This window comes from Felis catus, chromosome C2 (genome assembly GCF_018350175.1).
Source record: "Felis catus isolate Fca126 chromosome C2, F.catus_Fca126_mat1.0, whole genome shotgun sequence".
Classification (NCBI taxonomy): domain Eukaryota; kingdom Metazoa; phylum Chordata; class Mammalia; order Carnivora; family Felidae; genus Felis; species Felis catus.
In genome coordinates this window covers 104,404,335-104,423,396 of record NC_058376.1, presented here as the reverse complement: position 1 = coordinate 104,423,396, position 19,062 = coordinate 104,404,335, and the positions used below count along the sequence as shown (strand labels likewise).

At 39.0% G+C, this 19,062-nt stretch overlaps 2 protein-coding genes across 6 annotated transcripts in view; one reads left to right on the top strand and one right to left on the bottom strand.

The window, feature by feature from the left end:
* Nucleotides 1-11,460, bottom strand: part of IFT80 (intraflagellar transport 80) — a 135,204-nt gene extending 123,744 nt beyond the window's left edge. For all 4 annotated transcript variants that reach the window (XM_003991947.6, XM_019810498.3, XM_045037360.1 and 1 more), the window contains exon 1: nucleotides 11,174-11,460. The gene's annotated coding sequence lies outside the window, so the exon portion shown is untranslated. The remainder of the gene's footprint in view (nucleotides 1-11,173) is intronic.
* A 172-nt stretch (nucleotides 11,461-11,632) lies between these two features.
* Nucleotides 11,633-19,062, top strand: part of SMC4 (structural maintenance of chromosomes 4) — a 45,933-nt gene continuing 38,503 nt past the window's right edge. Inside the window, exons 1-5 of one of the 2 annotated variants that reach the window (XM_003991946.6) lie at nucleotides 11,633-11,775; nucleotides 12,920-13,063; nucleotides 13,946-14,124; nucleotides 14,568-14,759; nucleotides 16,236-16,412. In XM_003991946.6, the coding sequence (XP_003991995.3) occupies nucleotides 12,925-13,063; nucleotides 13,946-14,124; nucleotides 14,568-14,759; nucleotides 16,236-16,412 (687 nt within the window). In that variant the 5' untranslated portion in view covers nucleotides 11,633-11,775; nucleotides 12,920-12,924. Of the gene's footprint in view, nucleotides 11,776-11,803; nucleotides 12,444-12,919; nucleotides 13,064-13,945; nucleotides 14,125-14,567; nucleotides 14,760-16,235; nucleotides 16,413-19,062 lie in introns of those variants that run through there. The other variant, XM_019810495.3, reaches the window with a different exon arrangement.

Sequence of the window (19,062 nt, the reverse complement as noted above, 5' to 3'; positions counted from 1 at the left end):
ATAGAGCCCCACATCAGGCTCTATGCTGACAGCACACAGCCTGCTTGGGATTCTCTCTCTCCCCTTTCTCTCAGCCCCTTCCCCGCTCAAGATAAATAAACATTAAAAAAAAAAGATTCTAGAGGAACTAAAACAGAGAAAAATAAGTGGAGATGCATAGACAATGGGATGCTTAAAACAGATTTGGGGAGAGAATGTAGATATTGGTAATGATAAGGTAGATTAAGACTGTCAAAGTGGGTGTATGAGATCAAGGAACCAAGAGGCCAGGGAAAGGAATGGATTTATTTGTGGATGTTAAATCACTGAGAATAATAATAATAATAGTGGTGGGGGATAAAGACAGCTAGCCAGGTGCTAAAATATTCATTGAATGAGGAAAAATAGAAAAGAGACCTACAGCTGACTACAAAAAGACAGGATAAAGAATGGTTTAATCTGGTAGGACTCCTTTTAAAGGGACTAGGGAATTTTAAAGAGGAAGAGAAAGAGACTCAATTGTCCAGATACATCAGTGAAGAACAAGGCCCTTTGACATATAGGATTCTGGGAGGCAAAACAGCCTCCACTTGATGAGGCCAGGGGAAAAGCAGTTTCCTTAGATTTAAGGAGATTTCCTTAGATTTAACCAGATTTAGGTTAGACTAACAAGGTAAAGCAATCATTCAGAGTAAAAGTTGAGGATGCAGATTTGGCCAATGACACACCGTGAGTTCAAAAAGGTCGAGTTTCGGGGGCGCCTGGGTGGCGCAGTCGGTTAAGCGTCTGACTTCAGCCAGGTCACGATCTCGCGGTCCGTGAGTTCGAGCCCCGCGTCAGGCTCTGGGCTGATGGCTCGGAGCCTGGAGCCTGTTTCCAATTCTGTGTCTCCCTCTCTCTCTGCCCCTCCCCTGTTCATGCTCTGTCTCTCTCTGTCCCAAAAATAAATGTTGAAAAAAAATTAAAAAAAAAAAAAAAAAAAAGGTCGAGTTTTAGATGGGGAGGAACTAAGAGTTTGGGACAGATGGTGGGAAATGGTAGAAATGGCCAGCTGCCCCTCCAATATTCACTCATCCCTGCTTCTGTGGCAGTAGAATCTGAATTTTGGCTGTACACCTTGCTACCTAGAGTAAAACTATGTTTCCTAAGTGCCCTCAAAACTAGTGTGGCCACATAGGGCATTAACAATTCTGAAACCCACATGGAGATACTACAGCATCATCAACTTAGTGTCCCAATCTGGGATTTACACTCTGGGGGGTTAGATAACAATGCCCAACAGTTGTGGTTAGCCACAGCAGCAATATGAAAAGTAAATGAGTTACTTATGGAAGCCATTTTATTAACTCTTATAAAAGTTTTATAAATCACAATATAACTGACAAATAAAAACTTGGAAAATAAGGGGTGCATGGGTGGCTCAGTTGGTTAAGTGTCCGACTTCAGCTCAGGTTGTGATCTTGCAGCTCATGAGTTCAAGCCCCGCGTCTGACTCTGGGCTGACAGCTCAGAGCCTGGAGCCTGCTTGGGATTCTGTATCTTCATCTCTCTCTGCCCCTCCCCTACTCTCTCTATCTCTCTTTCTCTCTCTCTCTCAAAAATAAACATTAAAAAAACATTTTTTTAAAAAAAATTGGAAAATAAAAGTAATACTCCTGGGGTGCCTGGGTGGCTCAGTTAGTTGAGCGTCTGACTTCACCTCAGGTCATGATCTCACGGTTTGTGGGTTTGAGCCCTGCATCAGGCTCTCTGCTGTCAGTGCAGAGCCTGCTTGGAACCTTCTGTCTCCCTCTCTTTCTGCCCCTACCCTGTCCTCACGTGTGCTCTCTCTCTCTCTCAAAATAAATAAATAAACAATAGTTTATTTTGAGAGAGAGAGCGAGAAGAGGGGAGGAGCAGAGAGAGAGGGAGAGAGAATCCCAAGCAGGCTCCACACTGTCAGCATGGAGCCCCACACATGGCTCATCTCATGAGCCACGAGATCACAACCTGAGCCGAAACCAAGAGCCCAATGCTTAACCAACTGAGCCACCCAGGCACCCATCAAAAATAAAGACATTAAAAAAATAAAAAGAGTAATACTCTCAAGCCATGTTATCAAGGCCATGTATCACAAAGCAGCAACAAGATAGAAGGAACCAAGATTCTTGACCTTGTGGAGAGTCATATCAGCCCTGTATCACCTATTCACAGATAGAGAATAAAGTTTTATCACGTGTAAGTTACCATCATCAATGGCTAAACCTAATAATGAACTAACACAGGGAATTAAGAATCATAAATGTGGAGACTGATGTATACACGGATGTAAGGTATGCTGGAATAGTTCCAATGGTCTTTCAAGGGAAGGTGGATAGGCAATTTAAATGGTTGCCTTCTTTCTGGAACTGGCCTCTTAGGTAGTTTGTAGTTTGATGCAGCATTTTGTAAGGGAGGAAGAAGCAACCTTCCTAAGAGCACATGGAACTCTGTGGGATTCCTTTTCAATCTGTTAGGATCAACTTCCATGGGCAGTTTAGGGAAGGAAAGGAATTGCAGAATTATAGAGTAAATAAATTTCGCCAACCTTTTCTCCTAATTTTCCCAACCTTAAACTGTGGGCTCAGTCTCTGTACCTCCTCTATAACTACACTCATCACCATGGTGATATCACCTAGTTTCATGGCTTACTATAAAGTCAAATATTGACTACATAGTGACAACTTACAATTTCTTATCTCCAGTTCAGACCTCTCCACTGAACCTGACTTTTATATCTAACTGATTATTTGACAACTTATCTGAATGTCTAACAGACATCTCAAACTTGGGATCCAAATAAAACTCCTGATCTTTCCTCCAACTTCAGTCCTTCCACAGCCTTACCCATCTCAGTAAATGGTAATTCCTTTCTTCCACTTGCACAGGCCAAAAACTTTAGAATTACCACTGACTCTTACATCCAAATCCAATTTTTAAAAATGAAAACTTTTACACTTTGTCTTCAGAATATCTGATTTTCACCACTCCCAATGCTATGACTCCAGTTCAAGGTGCTACCATTTGTTAACCTAAATTATAATAACCTCCTAGTTGGCCTCTAACCCCTCATGATCTGTACTCACCATGGCAGCCAAAGTGACTGCTTTAAAATAGATCACAGCATTTCTCTGCTGAAAATACTCTAATGGCTTCCTATCTTACTCAGAGTTAAAACAAAGTTCTTACAATGGTGTTCAATGCTTTTATTAATCTAATTCCTCTAATGGTTAATTTTATGTGTCAACCTGGCTACACAATGGTGCCCAGCTATTTGGGCAAATGCTAGTCTAAATGTTGCTGTAAATGTATTTTTTAGAAGTGGTTAACAGTTACATCAGTCAACTTACAGTAAAGCAGATTACCCTGCATACTGTGAGTGGGCTCCATCTAATCAGTTTAAGGCCTTATGAGCAAAGACCATAGTTTGCTAAAGAAGGAATTCTGCCTCCAGACTGCAACACAGAACGTTTGTCTGAGTTTCCAGCCTTTGGACTCAAGACTACAACGTCAACTCTTCTTTCTCTGGAGAGCCCTAATATACCCATTATTTCTCTGACCTCACCTGTTTCCTCACTCTTTTCACTCAAATTGCTCCAACCACATGAACCTCTGTGGACTCAAGACTACAACGTCAACTCTTCTTTCTCTGGAGAGCCCTAATATACCCATTATTTCTCTGACCTCACCTGTTTCCTCACTCTTTTCACTCAAATTGCTCCAACCACATGAACCTCTGTTTTTCTTCTAACATACTAAGCATGCTCCTGCCTTGGGACCTTTGTACTTGTATTCTTTGTCTGAAATCCCTGCCCCTCCCCCATAGCTGCGTGGTTTACTCCTCTACCCTCATTTACATCTTTCCCCCAAAGTCACCTCAGTAAAGCCTTCTCTGTATACCCTATTTAAGGCCATTTGCCATATTATGCATTTTACTTACCGTTTCCCCTTCTAAAATGTAAGCTCCTTAAGTGTAAGAATTTTTGTATTTAGTTCATTCCTATATCCTCTGCAACTAAAACCATCCTTGCATACAATAAAATGGAATCAGCAGGCATAGCTCATAAGTGTAGAAGTTAAAGGTATATGAGTGTACATATAATGATATTTAAGTGTAGAGGCTAAAGGAAGAAACAGAATAGTAGCTATAAAGGCCTTTTAAACTAGGATAGACCTCAGTATGTTTGGGAGCAAAGGAGGAAGTACCAGTGGAGACAGAAAGATTGGCAATACAACAGAAGTAGAGGGTAACTAAGACAGCATGGTCCCCCATGAAGTCATTTGATCATGGACACTGATAAACACATAAATGAACAGTTCACAGAAATATATATACAGACCATCAGAAGGCAAGCAAAAACATGAAACAAGCCTCAGTTATAATTAAAGAAATGAAAACTAAAACAACTAGATACCATATTTCTGTTATCAGAGTGGTCAAGTGCAAAATACCCAGAATCCAGGGCTGGTGTATGGAGAAACAAATACTCCCATACATTACTGAAGGGCAGGTAAATTAGTGCTAATTGTCATTCATTCTTTTGCTCTCCACTCCAAAACCTTTGACTGCTATGAGTCTTTTCCCCATTATAAAAAAAAAAAATTATTACCTCTCTAGCCTTCCTTACAGCTAGGACACAGGCAAGTAGCCCAGACTCCACCAATCTGACACATCTGTGCTTTATTTTGGGTTAGAAGCTACTGATTCAATGGAAGTATCATATAAGGAATCTACCTCGGGAATAATTCCTAGTCACAGGAATTTATCATATACATACAAATGTACACCAAGATATCTATGCAACTACATAAGCCTGTTTATTACAGAACTCTGTATAGTTCTATCAAAAATGAAATTAAAATGTTTACGACAAATCACACACTCATGTTGTGGATAAATGTACTTATAATGTGAAACACGGTTAGAACCAAGAAACTAGAACTAAGAATTAATGTTAAAAATTAGACTTAACATTGTGCTAATTGAAATAATCCAGTCACAAAAGAACAGATAATATATGTTTCACTTACATGAAGTACCTAGAGTAGTCAAATTCATAGGGACAGAAAGTAGAGTGGTGGTTGCCAGGGGCTGGGGGCAGGGGAGAAGAAGAATGAGAAGTTATTATTTAATGGGTACAGAGTTTTAGTTCTGCAAGATGAGAAGAGTTCTGTGGATAGATGGAAGTGATAGTATAATAATATAAATGTACTTAATGCCACTGAACTATACACTTAAAAATGGTTAAATGGTTTACAAAAAATGGAAAAAAAGAATTAGATTTAAGAATTAAAACTAAGAGGTAGAATCACTAACAAAATGAGAAAAATTTTAGGCAGGAAAGAGGGAAGGCATAATTTATCAACTTAAAGATAAGAAATAGACAAGCCTCAGTAGTGAACAGGAATGTGAAGAATAGATAAAGCACAAGAGCTAGATCATACCAAGTTCTGTTTGGGTCATTTGCATCCTGGCTAACCCTTGGGTACTGATATTAAAACTAATACCCAAGTCCCTATTTTTGACTACCCAAGTCCCTATTTTTAAAAGCGCAATTTTTATGAACAGTTTTCTAAATTGATAGCTCTGATCAGACTCCTGTGACTCTTTCCCAGGAAAGCAAGGAGGGAGAGAGAGGCAGATCTCTTACTCAGGTTTGTCCCACCATAAAAATACTTGCAGACTTGGGGCGCCTGGGTGGCCAAGTCAGTGAAGCTTCCAACTCTTGATTTCGGCTCAGGTCACGATCTCACAGTTGGTGAGATCCAGTCTGGCATCCAGCTCTGCACTGACAGTGAGGAGCTTGCGGGATTCTCTCTCTCCTTCTCTCTCTGCCCCTCCCCTGCTCTCTCTCTCTCTCTCTCTCTCAAAATAAATACTTTAAAAAAAAAATCACTTGCAGACTAGAGCTAAGATTTCTTGCCTGGCAGGGGAGAGAGAAGCAGGCTCATCATTTCCAGGGACAGATTCAAAGTCATAACAAGCAAAGGAAGCAGGCTTGTGAAAGGCCATAGAGTTCAATTACTGAAGACCTCCAACCCCATCCCACTCCAATTCCTGTATGCATTTGCTAAAGTATATGTGTCTGCTGTGGTACTTACATTTCCCTGCAATTCTAGCTATGATTATACCTAGCTCTTGCCAACCAGACTTTTATTATTCTTGTTTGCTATATTTATAATCCTTTTGCAGGGTGACCTGATAAATTCTAGCCTATAAACCATGTGATTCTCAAATCTGGAATAAGTAGTCATCTTTCGTTCATCCTTTTAATTCATCACCTAGCATAAAAGAACCGCAGTCAGCAATATGCTAAAGTGCTGTGCAACTATTTAAAAAATGAAATGAATCTGTGTGTATTGAATCTGTATGTATTGATACAGAAAGATGTCTATAATGTTTAATGACAAAAGCAAAGTTAGCAGTATTATATAACACACACTTTTTTGTATAAATAAAAAGGGATATATGTTTAAGCTCGTGTATTTTAAAACATTTTTCTAGGAAGAGGAGCAAGACAAAGGAGACCTCTGTGAGGGTAGTGACATTGGGATGAGAAGGGAGGCTTTTAATGATCATTTTATGTTTCCATACTGTTTAAAGTTTTTACCATGTTCATAGTATTTTATATGTCTATACACTTATATATTTAGCATAGGATTATCTGATTGGACGATGGCCCAGTTTTCTTTACGCATTTCTGCATTTGAAAAAAAAAAAACTAATAATTTTTTTTCATAGGATCACCATTCTCATTCTCTTTAAAGTCTCTACTGTATTTGACCCTCTTATTGAAATTTTTACCTACTGATCTTCCAGATACTGTATTCTGTTTTCTTCCTTATATAAAATAGGGCTAACAATACCTACTTCACAGGTTGGTTATGATTAAATGTATATAAAATATCCAGTAAAGTGCCTGGAACATAGTAAGAACTAAATAATTATTAGCTATTCATAGTGAAAATCGGTTTTTGTCACTCTACATATATTCACTCTTTTCCTAGCTACAAAGAATTTTTCTCCACTACCCCACTTTTAGCCCATGTGGCTTCAGTGAAGCCAGCATGAGAGAGACTAAAGCCAATTAGAACATTCCATTCCCTTTGCACAGAGACTGTTTCACAGGTGGCCCAGGACTTTTATTCAAATAAATGATGGGGAAGAAAAACTCTCCTTACCCCTGGTCTTTAATTTTAGAAGATTTGAGGCTGGAGTTACCATAGCCATCTTACCACACCAAGGGAAGGGCCTATAGGTGCCAGAGACCACTGTATGAAAGTAATGCCAAGACAACGGAATGCAAAGCAGAGCAAAGAAATCCTGTGTCTTTATTTGAACACTAAATCCAGTGACACTCACCTGATTTTTCGATTATGGAAGCCAATTTATTTTTTCTCAAGACAATTTAGATTAGGTTTTCTTGTTACCTATAATCTAGAATCCTGAGACATTACCATAATCATTTCTTTCTAGATTCTAAGAAGTGACAGTTTGTGGTGCTATTCTCTCTTTATTTACAACCTTAAAAACTAATCTATTTTTATGTTTCAACCATTCACATAGTACCATCTCATCCTATTTTCTTCCCTAACCTATATTCTCTTTCTCTGCTGCCCACTGGATATATCTTTCCTAATTCCAACCTACATGAATAAAAGCAAACTCATTTTTCAAAACAGTCTTTCCCCAGAAAACCATTCCACTTCCTCACTTCCTTTTTTTTGTGTTAAGATAGGTGAGAATTTCAATAACATTCATGTACTAATATACGAACTGCATGTATATACATATAAATACACCCACACGTATTATACATATGCATGTGTCATATATAAAATGTATAATATGTAAATGTATAACATTATATTATCAAGATGAATATACACCATTATCTATGCTGTTCTATAGTCAATTTATTAATCTTTCCTTTTTAAAGATTTTATTTTTAAGTAATCTCTACACCCAACTTGGGGCTGAACCTTGACCCTGAGGTCAAGAGTCACACGTTCCACTGACTGAGCTGGTCAGGCCCAATCAATTTATTAATCTTGAACAAATTCTCTAAGTATTTATTCATTACTTACATAAACCCATGTTTATTTATTCATTTTTATTTATTAATTAATATCTAATTAATCCAAATATTTATAATTAACTAAAACTTGACTAATATTTTTAAAGGTTTATCCACAAATCTAATATCAGACTTTATGAATGTTGAAACCACATTAGAAGACAGACAAAAAACATTTTTCTTTTTTTGGGGAGTGAAAGAGAAAGAGGGAGAGGGAGAGTGTGCGTGGGGGAAGGGCACAAGGAGAGGGAGAGAGAGAATCTTAAGCAGGGCTCAATCCCCTGACCCTGGGATCATGACCTGAGCCAAAATCAAGAGGGGGCACCTAACCAACTGAGCCACCCAGGAACCCCAAAAAACATTATTATGATGACGACAAAACTTAACTGTGCACTTAAGGAATTGCAAATGTGGATTTGAATTCTAATTCCGATTGTTCTCTTTGAATTTATTCTTATTTCTTCCTATGTGGTACAGTTTCACTTTTAAAATGTAAAAAGTGAGGGTTCTGTTCTCAGACTGCCTGAAATTACACATAATGGTTGTTAGTAGATGATTTTGGATCAGAAAGATGAGACTTGCTTTACTTTCCCAAATGACTGTAAATTAGTCATCCCAATCTGACCAGCTTCTTTTTATAATTAAACTGTTAATTTCATGAGAAGTATCCAAAGTATTGGAAGGGATCAATCAAGTCTTTTTTCTTGACGCTAATCTCTTCCCAAATCACTTCTTCACCTGTTCTAAGTGTCCTACTTTCACTTTAGATTTAAGTCTACTCTGTAGCTGTTTGCTATGTCTTTGCTACATCATACAATCTGGCTTAAACATGTTTTAAAAATACTTGTTCTGGGGCGCCTGAGTGGCTCAGTCAGTTAAGCATCCGACTCCGGCTCAGGTCATGATTTCACGGTTTGTGGGTTCAGGCCCTGCATTGGGCTCTGTGCTGACAGCTCAGAGTCTGGAGCCTGCTTCGGATTTTGTGTCTCCCTCTCTCTCTGCTCCTCCCCCACTCATACTCTGTCTCTCTCTCAAAAATAAATAAACATAAAAGAATTAAAAAAAAAAAAAAACTTGTTCTGAGCGGGCATGGTTAGGTTCGACTAAATCTAAAGCCATAGGTAACTTGATTTATTGAAATAACATTTCTTTCTCATCTGTCATTAAGACCTACTGTTATTTAGAGCAATCATCAAAGAGAGTAAAACCAAGAACTATCTCTGACTTATTTTTCTTTCTATCCCCTCATCACTAATTCAGGAATTCACCAACAAAGAATAGTATCTGACTGACTTTAAGTGTTTAGACTCTTAACCAGTAAAAACTAGAAAAGCTGTATATTTTTCCTCCTAAATGTGCCTGGATTTTTTCCATTCTACTCTGTAAGCACTTGTCACCTTCCACATAATAAAGCTATGCCTGATCTACATCTTTTTCCTGTCTTAACACATACCATATAACTGCTGTTATTTTTTTTTCTTTTTTATCAAGTCATTCCTTCGCTCAAAATTTTTCTAATAGGTGTTTCCTCTATATCATATCTACCATCCAAAATCTGGCTGTCAAGACCCTTCATAAGCTGATCTTTTAACTTGACATCCCATTATTCATCCTTAGCACATGCCCTAATAAGGTCAGTGTTGTAAACACAGTAATATCAAATGCTTACAGCATATGTGTTAGAGAAAATTATAAATAGTCCTATGAGGTAGGCATTATATCCTGATTTCATGATAAATAGTCTCAGAAAAATTGATAAATTTTGTAAATTATCCAAGCATATGGTTAAAAAAAATGATGGGATTTGGGATTTTGTTATGTTACATCTTTCTACTACATTGTGATCTGTGACCCTTATACACCACTCAGTTTGGTCTAGTTTTTGCTTTTTTTCATGGTTGATCTCTCCAACTCAGGTTTTGTAGTATTTTACAAACTTCAAAAATCCAAATGATTCCAGAAACTTTCAAAGAGAATCACTACATTTTCTTGATACAACCAACAGTCAAAATTTTTTTCATTGAGTTTTATTGTCCATACTTTGTCATATGAAAACAGTAATTATTTTTTTCAATTTTAAAGGAATAGTATAGTATGGAGTCAATGCTCCTGCAAACCACACCAGTCTCTCTGAACCTCACCAAATTCTTACAGTTGGCAGGGAGTGTCCTCTACACCCCTCTTGAGAATCACTGAACCTGACATAATGCTCCTGGGGTCAGACTTAACAATACTTACTTAGAATGTTAATGTAAATTCATTCATAAAGCAGACTTATCAGTGATTCAGTATGTCAGCCCTAGATATGCAAAGGTTAAGGGGGGTAAAACGGCTCCCAGTTCTCAATGTCAACTACATAAGCGTCGCTGAATAAATACTTATAGGAGATAGTCAAATCAACCAGTGGTTAACATAACGGGGGATTAGGATTTGGGAATCTGATCAAAGTGCTGGGAAAACTAACTCCCCAGAAAAATGCACAAACACACGGAATTCCACATACAACTTAGCGGGGGACCGTGGGAGTGTCAGGAACTCCACTGAATCTCAACCACCTTACCACCAGGACTACAGACTCCAGGTTAAAAATTGACTAACAAAACTAAATTCTCTAGGAACAGGAATATTTGCTTAATAATCCTTATTATACCTTGTACAGTGTGTAACGCATTCAAGTTGCTTGAGAAATATTTGCCCACTGATAATTTTCTCATAAAGACAATCAGATGACACCGACAAATCATTTCTTCCATTACGAAATCTTTCAAATGATTTTAAAAGCCCGAAATCTCCTTTCACTAGTGACACTAATGACCTAACACCAATAAATTCGAAATTACTTTGTTATTCACATGTAGACTATACTATTATTCGCCAATCCAGGTTTTCTGTTCTTCTTGTCCCTCTACTCCCTCCAAACTCTGGGCTTCCTGCTTCGGATCCCAAAAGCTACGTCCAGAGCCCCACTGCTTCCAGGGAGACGGAAAATAACTGATTCCCTATGCCGCATGCACTATTAAAACAGGTATGGTGGGATCCACTGATGGCCACAATTTCCAAACCCTTTCCTCACTAAGTCCAGAGGTAAAGAGATTTACCTTAAGTTGCAGGAAAGCAGTGGCGATTATTCCCACAGAGCTGGGACCAGTTACCAAGAAGCCTCCCAACCTCCCTGTCACCATAGTGATTTCTAAGAGCTACGCACACTCCTTCTTCTCGCGATACTACTGCGCCGCGGGTCACCCAAGCCCGCTCTCTCTTTAAGGGACGTTAGGGGACGACTGAGCCCCCCCTCGACCTAGGGGGTGGAGCCCTACATTTTTTTCCCTCTTGTTCAAACCTCTACAGTTCGAGGTGTTTTTTTTTTTTTTTTTTAATATTTTTATAAGAGTACTGTTGCCGTAGGCCTCAGGCAAAACTGTTTCGCTCCGCGTTTTCACTTAGAAACGTCTCCGGCCGCCAGGGTCCCGCCAAGGATTCACGCAGGCGTGTATGCGACCAGAAGATGGCGGTGGTAGTCGCCGCATTTTTTTCAAATTAGTGATTCCCAGAAAGCACTGCGCGCATTTGTAACGAATTTCCGTTCGAGTTTGTATTTTAGGCGCCATTTTCGAGTGAAGGACCCGGAGCCGAAACACCGGTAGGAGCGGGGGTGCTGTACAACGGTTTCCAGCTTTGATCTGCCTGGGCTGCCCCGCAGGTAAAGTACTTCTTTTCCTGATCAGGTTGTCACACTCTTACTTCCTGCCCCGTCTGCGGGCGCCTGGAAAGTAGAGGCCTTGAGCTGGAGCAGCCGAAGTCTGGGCTGAGGCTGCCGCCGGGAGATTTCTCTCGCTGTCACCCCTCCCCCCTCGGCCGCCTCCCGGCAGTCGGGACTCCCGCGCGCTTCGCGCGGGCGCCACTTCCCTGAGCTACTTAAGCGTCTGTCGGCGGGGGTGCGGGACTACGCGGACTCTAAGCCTTGCGGATCTCCTCTCAGAAATGCTGGTCCCTCGGGGAAAGGGCGTCTCCCGTGCCCCGGCCCCCTGACCTCTCTTCTCTCAGGAGACTAATCACCGGGTCTGAGCCCTTACTGGTGACCTTTTGTAGTTTATTGTCCAACGAGACTCCGCAGCGGGCCCCGGAGAGACAAACCCCACCACCCCAAGACGATTGAACTGGAGCAGGCGCTGCCTGTGTCCGATTTAGAAGTCGAGAGCGGTCCACCCCAGTCTCCGGCCGCCTTTCCGGGTCGGACGGTGGCGAGGAGACTTGGAAGCCCTCGGGCCGTCAACGGCGCCAAGAGCTAAATGGCGGGGAAAGTGGGCGGCGAGTCGCCCGTTAGTCTTAGGTACCTTAGGAAGAGTTGATGGTCCCTCAAACCTGAAGGTAATAAAACTCTCAACAAAGTCTGTGCGCTTGCTTCCCTAGCCCGAGAGCGTGGGAATGTCAGTAAATGCCGGCTTATGGGAATTATTTCGTTAGGAAATCAAAGGAAAATATTCTTACACCCTTATACTGTGGGAGGATGAGGGTGAGGAGCCATTAGGAAAATATAAAGAACTTAAGCAGTTCTATCCTTGCTTGATTACCGAGCACGTCTAGGTTTTCCCACTTGATTCGGACTTAAGACGAATCCCGCCTTTTTGGCACTTCGGTTTTATGTGCCTTGTTTAACGAGCACCCGCTGGCGTCGAGCGGGGATTATTAAAAAGGGGCTCTCGGAAACGAATGGACGGAGTTTCCTCCCGAGTCGGGTGGGGTAGGGGCTTAGTCGGTTGCAACGCGGGGGCCGGCGGGAAGTGTACCGGCCTCGTCCTGCAGCCCGGCGGGCTGACTTGCTCCCGGCTCTCCCCCTGCCCCAGCGACCATGCCCCGTAAAGGCACCCAGCCTTCCACCGCCCGGCGCAGAAGGGAAGAGCCGCCGCACTCCCCGGACGGCACCAGTAGCGACGCGGAGCCGGAACCCCCGCCTGGCCGCGCGGGCAGCCCGGCCCCTGCTACCGCAGGTGAGTACCCCGCCGCGACTCGGCAGGAAAGCGCGCTGGTAGACCCGGGTGGGTCAGCGCCCAACCCGGGACTGGCTGCTGTTTGGGGGCGCGGAGGTGAGGGGCTGCGGAGTTGACGTCTGTAGGTCAAGAGGAGCAGCTCAAGAAGCTGGTGGGATTTTCAGAGATGGAGTGGTCGTGCAATTTCGCTTGTAACGGTGCCGGAGGGGATTGGGGCAAGTTCGTGGCTGCAGTTAGGAATTTCTGTTTGTGGCCTTTTATTTCCGCGGAAATCGACATGGTCAGCCAATAGCTAGTGGACTTTGTTCCAGACAGAATTAACTTTATTGTATGTTAAAGTTGTTTGACGCTAACAACCTCCCAGGTCTTAAATTGTTTTTAAAGAGATGATAATTTACTCGAAACTACTGTAGCTTTTGTGAGTACAGGAATTGGATGACATTAGGCAGCCCCTGTGACAGTGCCGCTGGAGCTCTTTGAGTGTCCAAAGTGAGGGTTCCTGGTGCTCAGAGATACGGAGAAAGTTGGATCTAGAACCTTAGGATTTAACCACCTGTTTAGACGTGGAACAGAGAATCGGGTTGTTGTGGTTTTCCCAGATTTGCTTTATGTTGTAGTGTTTTGACTCTTAAGAGATACATTTTTGTGGGATTTTGTGACTGGTGGCGTTTCTTTTAAGAATTTCTTTTTATATAAAACTAAGCTGAAATTCTCATTTCTCCTGAGTTTAGGATAATACTACATTTCAAGTGGAAAATACAGATTCCTAGGGTTCATAAATAATATTTCCCCAAAGATTAGCAGGCAGTAGTCCTCCGAACTAATTGCACTAATGCAGGCTTTTTTTCCCCCCTTGCCCTCCTTTTCCTTTGACTGACTTAGAGACACCAAGTGAGGAAATTGATAATAGAAGTTTAGAAGAGATTTTGAATAGCATCCCTCCTCCCCCGCCTCCAGCAATGGCCAATGAAGCCGGAGCTCCTCGGCTAATGATAACTCATATTGTAAACCAGAACTTCAAATCCTATGCTGGGGAAAAAATTCTGGGACCTTTTCATAAGGTATTTGACCATTTTAAATAACTATTAATAGGGTAATGTGTATATTTCAATTTTTATCATATATATCCTGCTTGATAACATATGGTATGTTTCCTGTGTTTTTTAACAACTGAAATTGGTTTTTGTTTATCCTGGTGGTTATGTTTGGTACCTCTTTGGCTGTTAAGTTTTCCTCACTGAGTAGAATTGGTGAGTTTTTTGTTTGAAGGCACTATTTTCTTTATTAGAATGAATTTTATAAAGAAAATAAGCTAGAATTAGGTGTTTTTTAAAGCGTTGAAGCTTGTTATCGAGAATATGATATAAGTAAACAAGTTGAAATGAAAACTTTTACTTAATAGTTTCGCTGCAAGTAAAAAGCACAAGCGTTTTAAATTAAAATCAGTATGGTATGACCTTTTCTTTAACTTCAATTTAATTTTTTTACTGTTCTTTTTATGCAGCGCTTTTCCTGTATTATTGGGCCAAATGGCAGTGGCAAATCCAATGTTATTGATTCTATGCTTTTTGTGTTTGGCTATCGAGCACAAAAAATAAGATCTAAAAAACTTTCAGTGCTTATTCACAATTCTGATGAACACAAGGATATTCAGAGTTGTACTGTAGAAGTTCATTTTCAGAAGATAATTGATAAGGTAAGGGACTTCTGACTGTTTTAGTTATTTACAGCCTCAAGTGTGGAACACAGGATTTCCATACATTGCACATTTATTATTTTTGGCTTAAATAGGCTTTTAAAAATTAGTGTATGGTTAAAGCAGAATGGATGGATACTGATTTCGTTACTTCCAAGATCATATTTTCTTTGAGTAGTGGTGGTGGCAGCCATTAAAATATTAAAATTTTTAGCCAGGGCAATGAATTATAAGTAGCTCATGATAGCTACTTTAGAATAAAACATTGAGCAGTTTTAGTATCTTTAGTACCAACACAGGCATTCTTTCAGTATAAAGTTATGTTTTTATTGCTTTCAGATAAATTACCTAAACTTGAAAATGTAACCGATGACTAATTTTATCATCTCCATTTTAATTAATATTAGTAGTCTTGTGTGTCTGTAATGTGAAAGAACTCTACTTCAGTTTACCCTTTTAAAACAGGAGAAGGGTTAATACATGTGTTTTCTAGAAAAGGAAACAATTTTAGCTAAAGTGTCTATATTATCTACTTGATTCTGGTTCGGTTGGTATTGGTTTTTTTCTCAACTAATAATTAACTTTGGAAATTCATGGCTTAAAAATGACTAGTTGGAACCTAAAAATACAGAAAACTCCATAATGAAGCAAGGATGTGATTTGGATTCTAAGTTATGTATTTTAGATTTTTTTTTTATATAAAGGGCTTTAGTTAAATTTACATGGTATCTATATTAATTTTGTTTTTTAGTGCTTTTCTATTGTACAATTCAGGTTGGAAAATTAGATTGCCACTAAATCAGGTTTGATTTCATTGCGTGTTATAATCATGTTCGATTCGTGTAAATTTTAAAAGCCATTTGTCAAAATGACAAAGCTTTTAAGGGAAAGCAAGTTTTACTATTAAAGTAGATTTGCACATCATTTTTTAAAATCCACTTGATTTTTTTAAAAATTGGGGGAATGTAGTTGTCAATTCTTTGCAACTGTTTATACCTTCCAATGGCATATTGTTTACCAAAAAAAAAAGACAAAAGCTAAGCCAAGTTACGCCATTCCTACCTTCCTTTCTTTGGATCATTTCTTGCAGCTTTTCTAAGTGGACTAGTAATTTAATCTGTCAACATGGTTTAATAGTTGGAGTGAGTTTATTTCAGATATGGTGAGATTCTTGTACCCCTTCAAATACTCTTTTTCAGTCAGTAGAGTTTTAGGCTTGTTTGGAAGTGGGTTTTTTGTTTTGTTTCTGTTTGTTTGGCTTTTTGGTTTTTGTGATCTATGAGGAAAGGGATCAAACAACTTGGAAACTATTCTTTGCTAAGAGGGTTATTTCTGAGAAATATTGCCAGTTTATGTGCATGTTCAATTGAAGTTTTTAATCCATAGAATTAGTTTCAATATGAAGAGTGAAATTTGGTGCAGATCTGTGACTTAATACCAACAATTGTTTTCTGGTTTTGTTTTTCCACAAAACAGGAAGGGGATGATTATGAAGTCATTCCTAACAGTAATTTCTATGTATCCAGAACTGCCTACAGAGACAATACTTCTGTCTATCACATAAGTGGGAAGAAGACAACGTTTAAGGATGTTGGAAATCTTCTTCGAAGTCATGGAATTGACTTGGACCATAATAGATTTTTAATCTTACAGGTAAGTTTATTAAAGATTTTAGACATCTTCTTACTCGTTACTTTTTTTTCTATAAAGTTTAGAGGGGTATCCCCCTGTTGGATGCATCCTGTACTTTTTGAGGCCTTAAAGTACTGTAGCAGCACATCATGGTTTACATACTACAGTCAAGATGCGAATCATTATTTGCTGCTCTAGAAATTTAAGGAAATTCATTCAAAATTATTTTTTCACTGTGAGACGCACATTTTATGTTTGGATGGACTGACATACTTGTTCCGCTCTAGCAGCACGTAAATATTGGCGTAGTGAAATAAGTATTAAACACCAATATTATTGTGCTGCTTTAGCGTGACAGGGATATAACAGCTATTTGTTATTACTGATTGTATTTTCCTTTAAGATAACATTTTAAATGAGATTCATTATCTTTTTATAGTCCTTTAATTTTATTTTTATCTCTACTAATATTAAATAGCAAAAACATGAAAAGAACTCTGTACACTTAGTGTTTGACAATTTTACTTGAGCACCTTACTAATTTTTTTTTTTTTTTTTTTTTTTTTAACACTACAATGGTTAACTAAAAGCTTACCCAAGCTGGTTTTTGTTTTGGTTAGAATGGCCTGTTTGAACCACTAAATACTGAAAGATCAGAAAGTAACTGACATTTCATTCTGAAGTATTACAACTCTTGAAGTCTTTTTAAGGGCTATAAAACTAAGTACCTGGTCTTAGGTTGAATTTTATTAGAAACCCTGTCATCTTTATTAAAGATATGTTTTACCAGCCTTGCTTGGTAAGAAAAATACTTTTTCTTCCCTATCTTACCTTTAAAAAAAAGTTGTCAATGTAAAACATGACTTTATCAGGTACATTAAAATTCCTTTTTGATTGGAAGCTACTTTTCTTTTCCTGTGTTCTATTCAGAATCTCTCGAGCATAATAATAAAAGCAAACCTATATTGTGATTTAAAATAGTTGCTGATATTATTTAATAAGTCTTGTGACTGATTTTAAAGTAAGTTGGGAATTTTGATACTAAAAGTTTCATTAGGATAACTGAGTGTTCTCAATTGGTTCTCATTATTCTGGAATGACTTATATTGCTATCTTGTGTTACCAGGCACAGTGCATTTGTAATACTTCTGTAACCCAGACTTATTTGAAAATGAATGTTAGGGGAAATCAGCTGCAGATACAATTCTAAACAATTGAATTTACATAAATGTGGAATTAAAGGTGTGTGTGTGTGTGTGTGTGTGTGTGTGTTTAATCAAATTGAACTGTTTTATGGACCTTCATATTATGGGATTTGGTTTGGTTAACTATGGATTAAAAGTTATTTCATTCTGTAATACTGTATTTGATACTACCATTTTGCAGCAACCTATACTCCTGTTTATTTTTTATTTGCTATTTACTATCCTGGGATAATCGGTCAAAATTTTACACCTGTGCCAAGACTCGTTAAAGTGGACTGCATTTTAACCCTTGCAAGGGTAAATTTTTTTCCCCTTGGTGCAGCCTTTCTGTACATAATTCAGTAATAAAGAAAACTAAATAAAGTCACAATTTCCTGAAGAAGTAAAAAACAGTAATTTTTAAATTGTCAACTTTATATTAAATACGTGCCTCTGAAGCACGTAGGATGCTTAAACCATTTGTCCTCATAATAATTTCACCCTTTTTGTGTCATTTTAACAAATTATTTAAAACATTTTTAATGTCAAGGTAAACTTACTTCCCATGTAATAGATTCATTTCCGTTTGATTAAGTTTACAGATAGGAACCTTAGGAGTTCACCTGTTAGGAAAAAGAAACAGGGATTGGACCAGTAGAACTAATGATGCCCTATTTAAAAGCTTGAGGGAAAGTGGCAAAATCTATAGATTTTTATTTAGTTCCTTATCAAAAACTTAGACTCTTGCACTAGTTTAAAGCAGTTGGAGGTAAGTAAGAATATGGTTTTTTATTCTCTCCTACATCTCTCTTAAAAAACTAGCTGGTGTGGCGCCTGTGTGGCTCAGTTGGTTAAGCGGCCGACTTCGGCTCAGGTCATGATCTCACGGTCCGTGAGTTCGAGCCCCACGTTGGGCTCTGTGCTGACAGCTCAGAGCCTGGAGCCTGTTTCAGATTCTGTGTCTCCCTCTCTCTGACCCTCCCCCGTTCATGCTCTGTCTCCCTCTGTCTCAAAAATAAATAAACGTTAAAAGAAAAAAAAATTTTTTAAACTAGCTGGGATTGGAAGGCTGGAAACTTGGAGTCATCATAATATCAAGAACATAAATGATTAGTTTGAATAAAATGTATAGATGTTTGGCCAGTGGTAGTAATTAACAGCCTAAGTAATCTAAAGTAAAGTGAAAATTTATTTTTAAGATGAAACACCACTAAATTTGGGGCATCTGAGTGGCTCAGTTTGGTTGAATATCAGCGCAGGTCATGATCCCAGGGTCATGGAATCAAGCCCTGTGTTGGGCTCTGCTCTGGGCATGCAGCTTGCTTAAGATTCTCTCTTTTTCTCTCCCTCCCCCTCCCCTTCCTCTCTCTCCCCACCGTCTCCCTCTCCCCATGTACACAATCTCTTATCCTGTCTCTAAAAGTTAAAAAAACAAACAAAAAAAACACTAAATTTTAGAAGCCCATAAGGGTAAAATTTTTTACAGT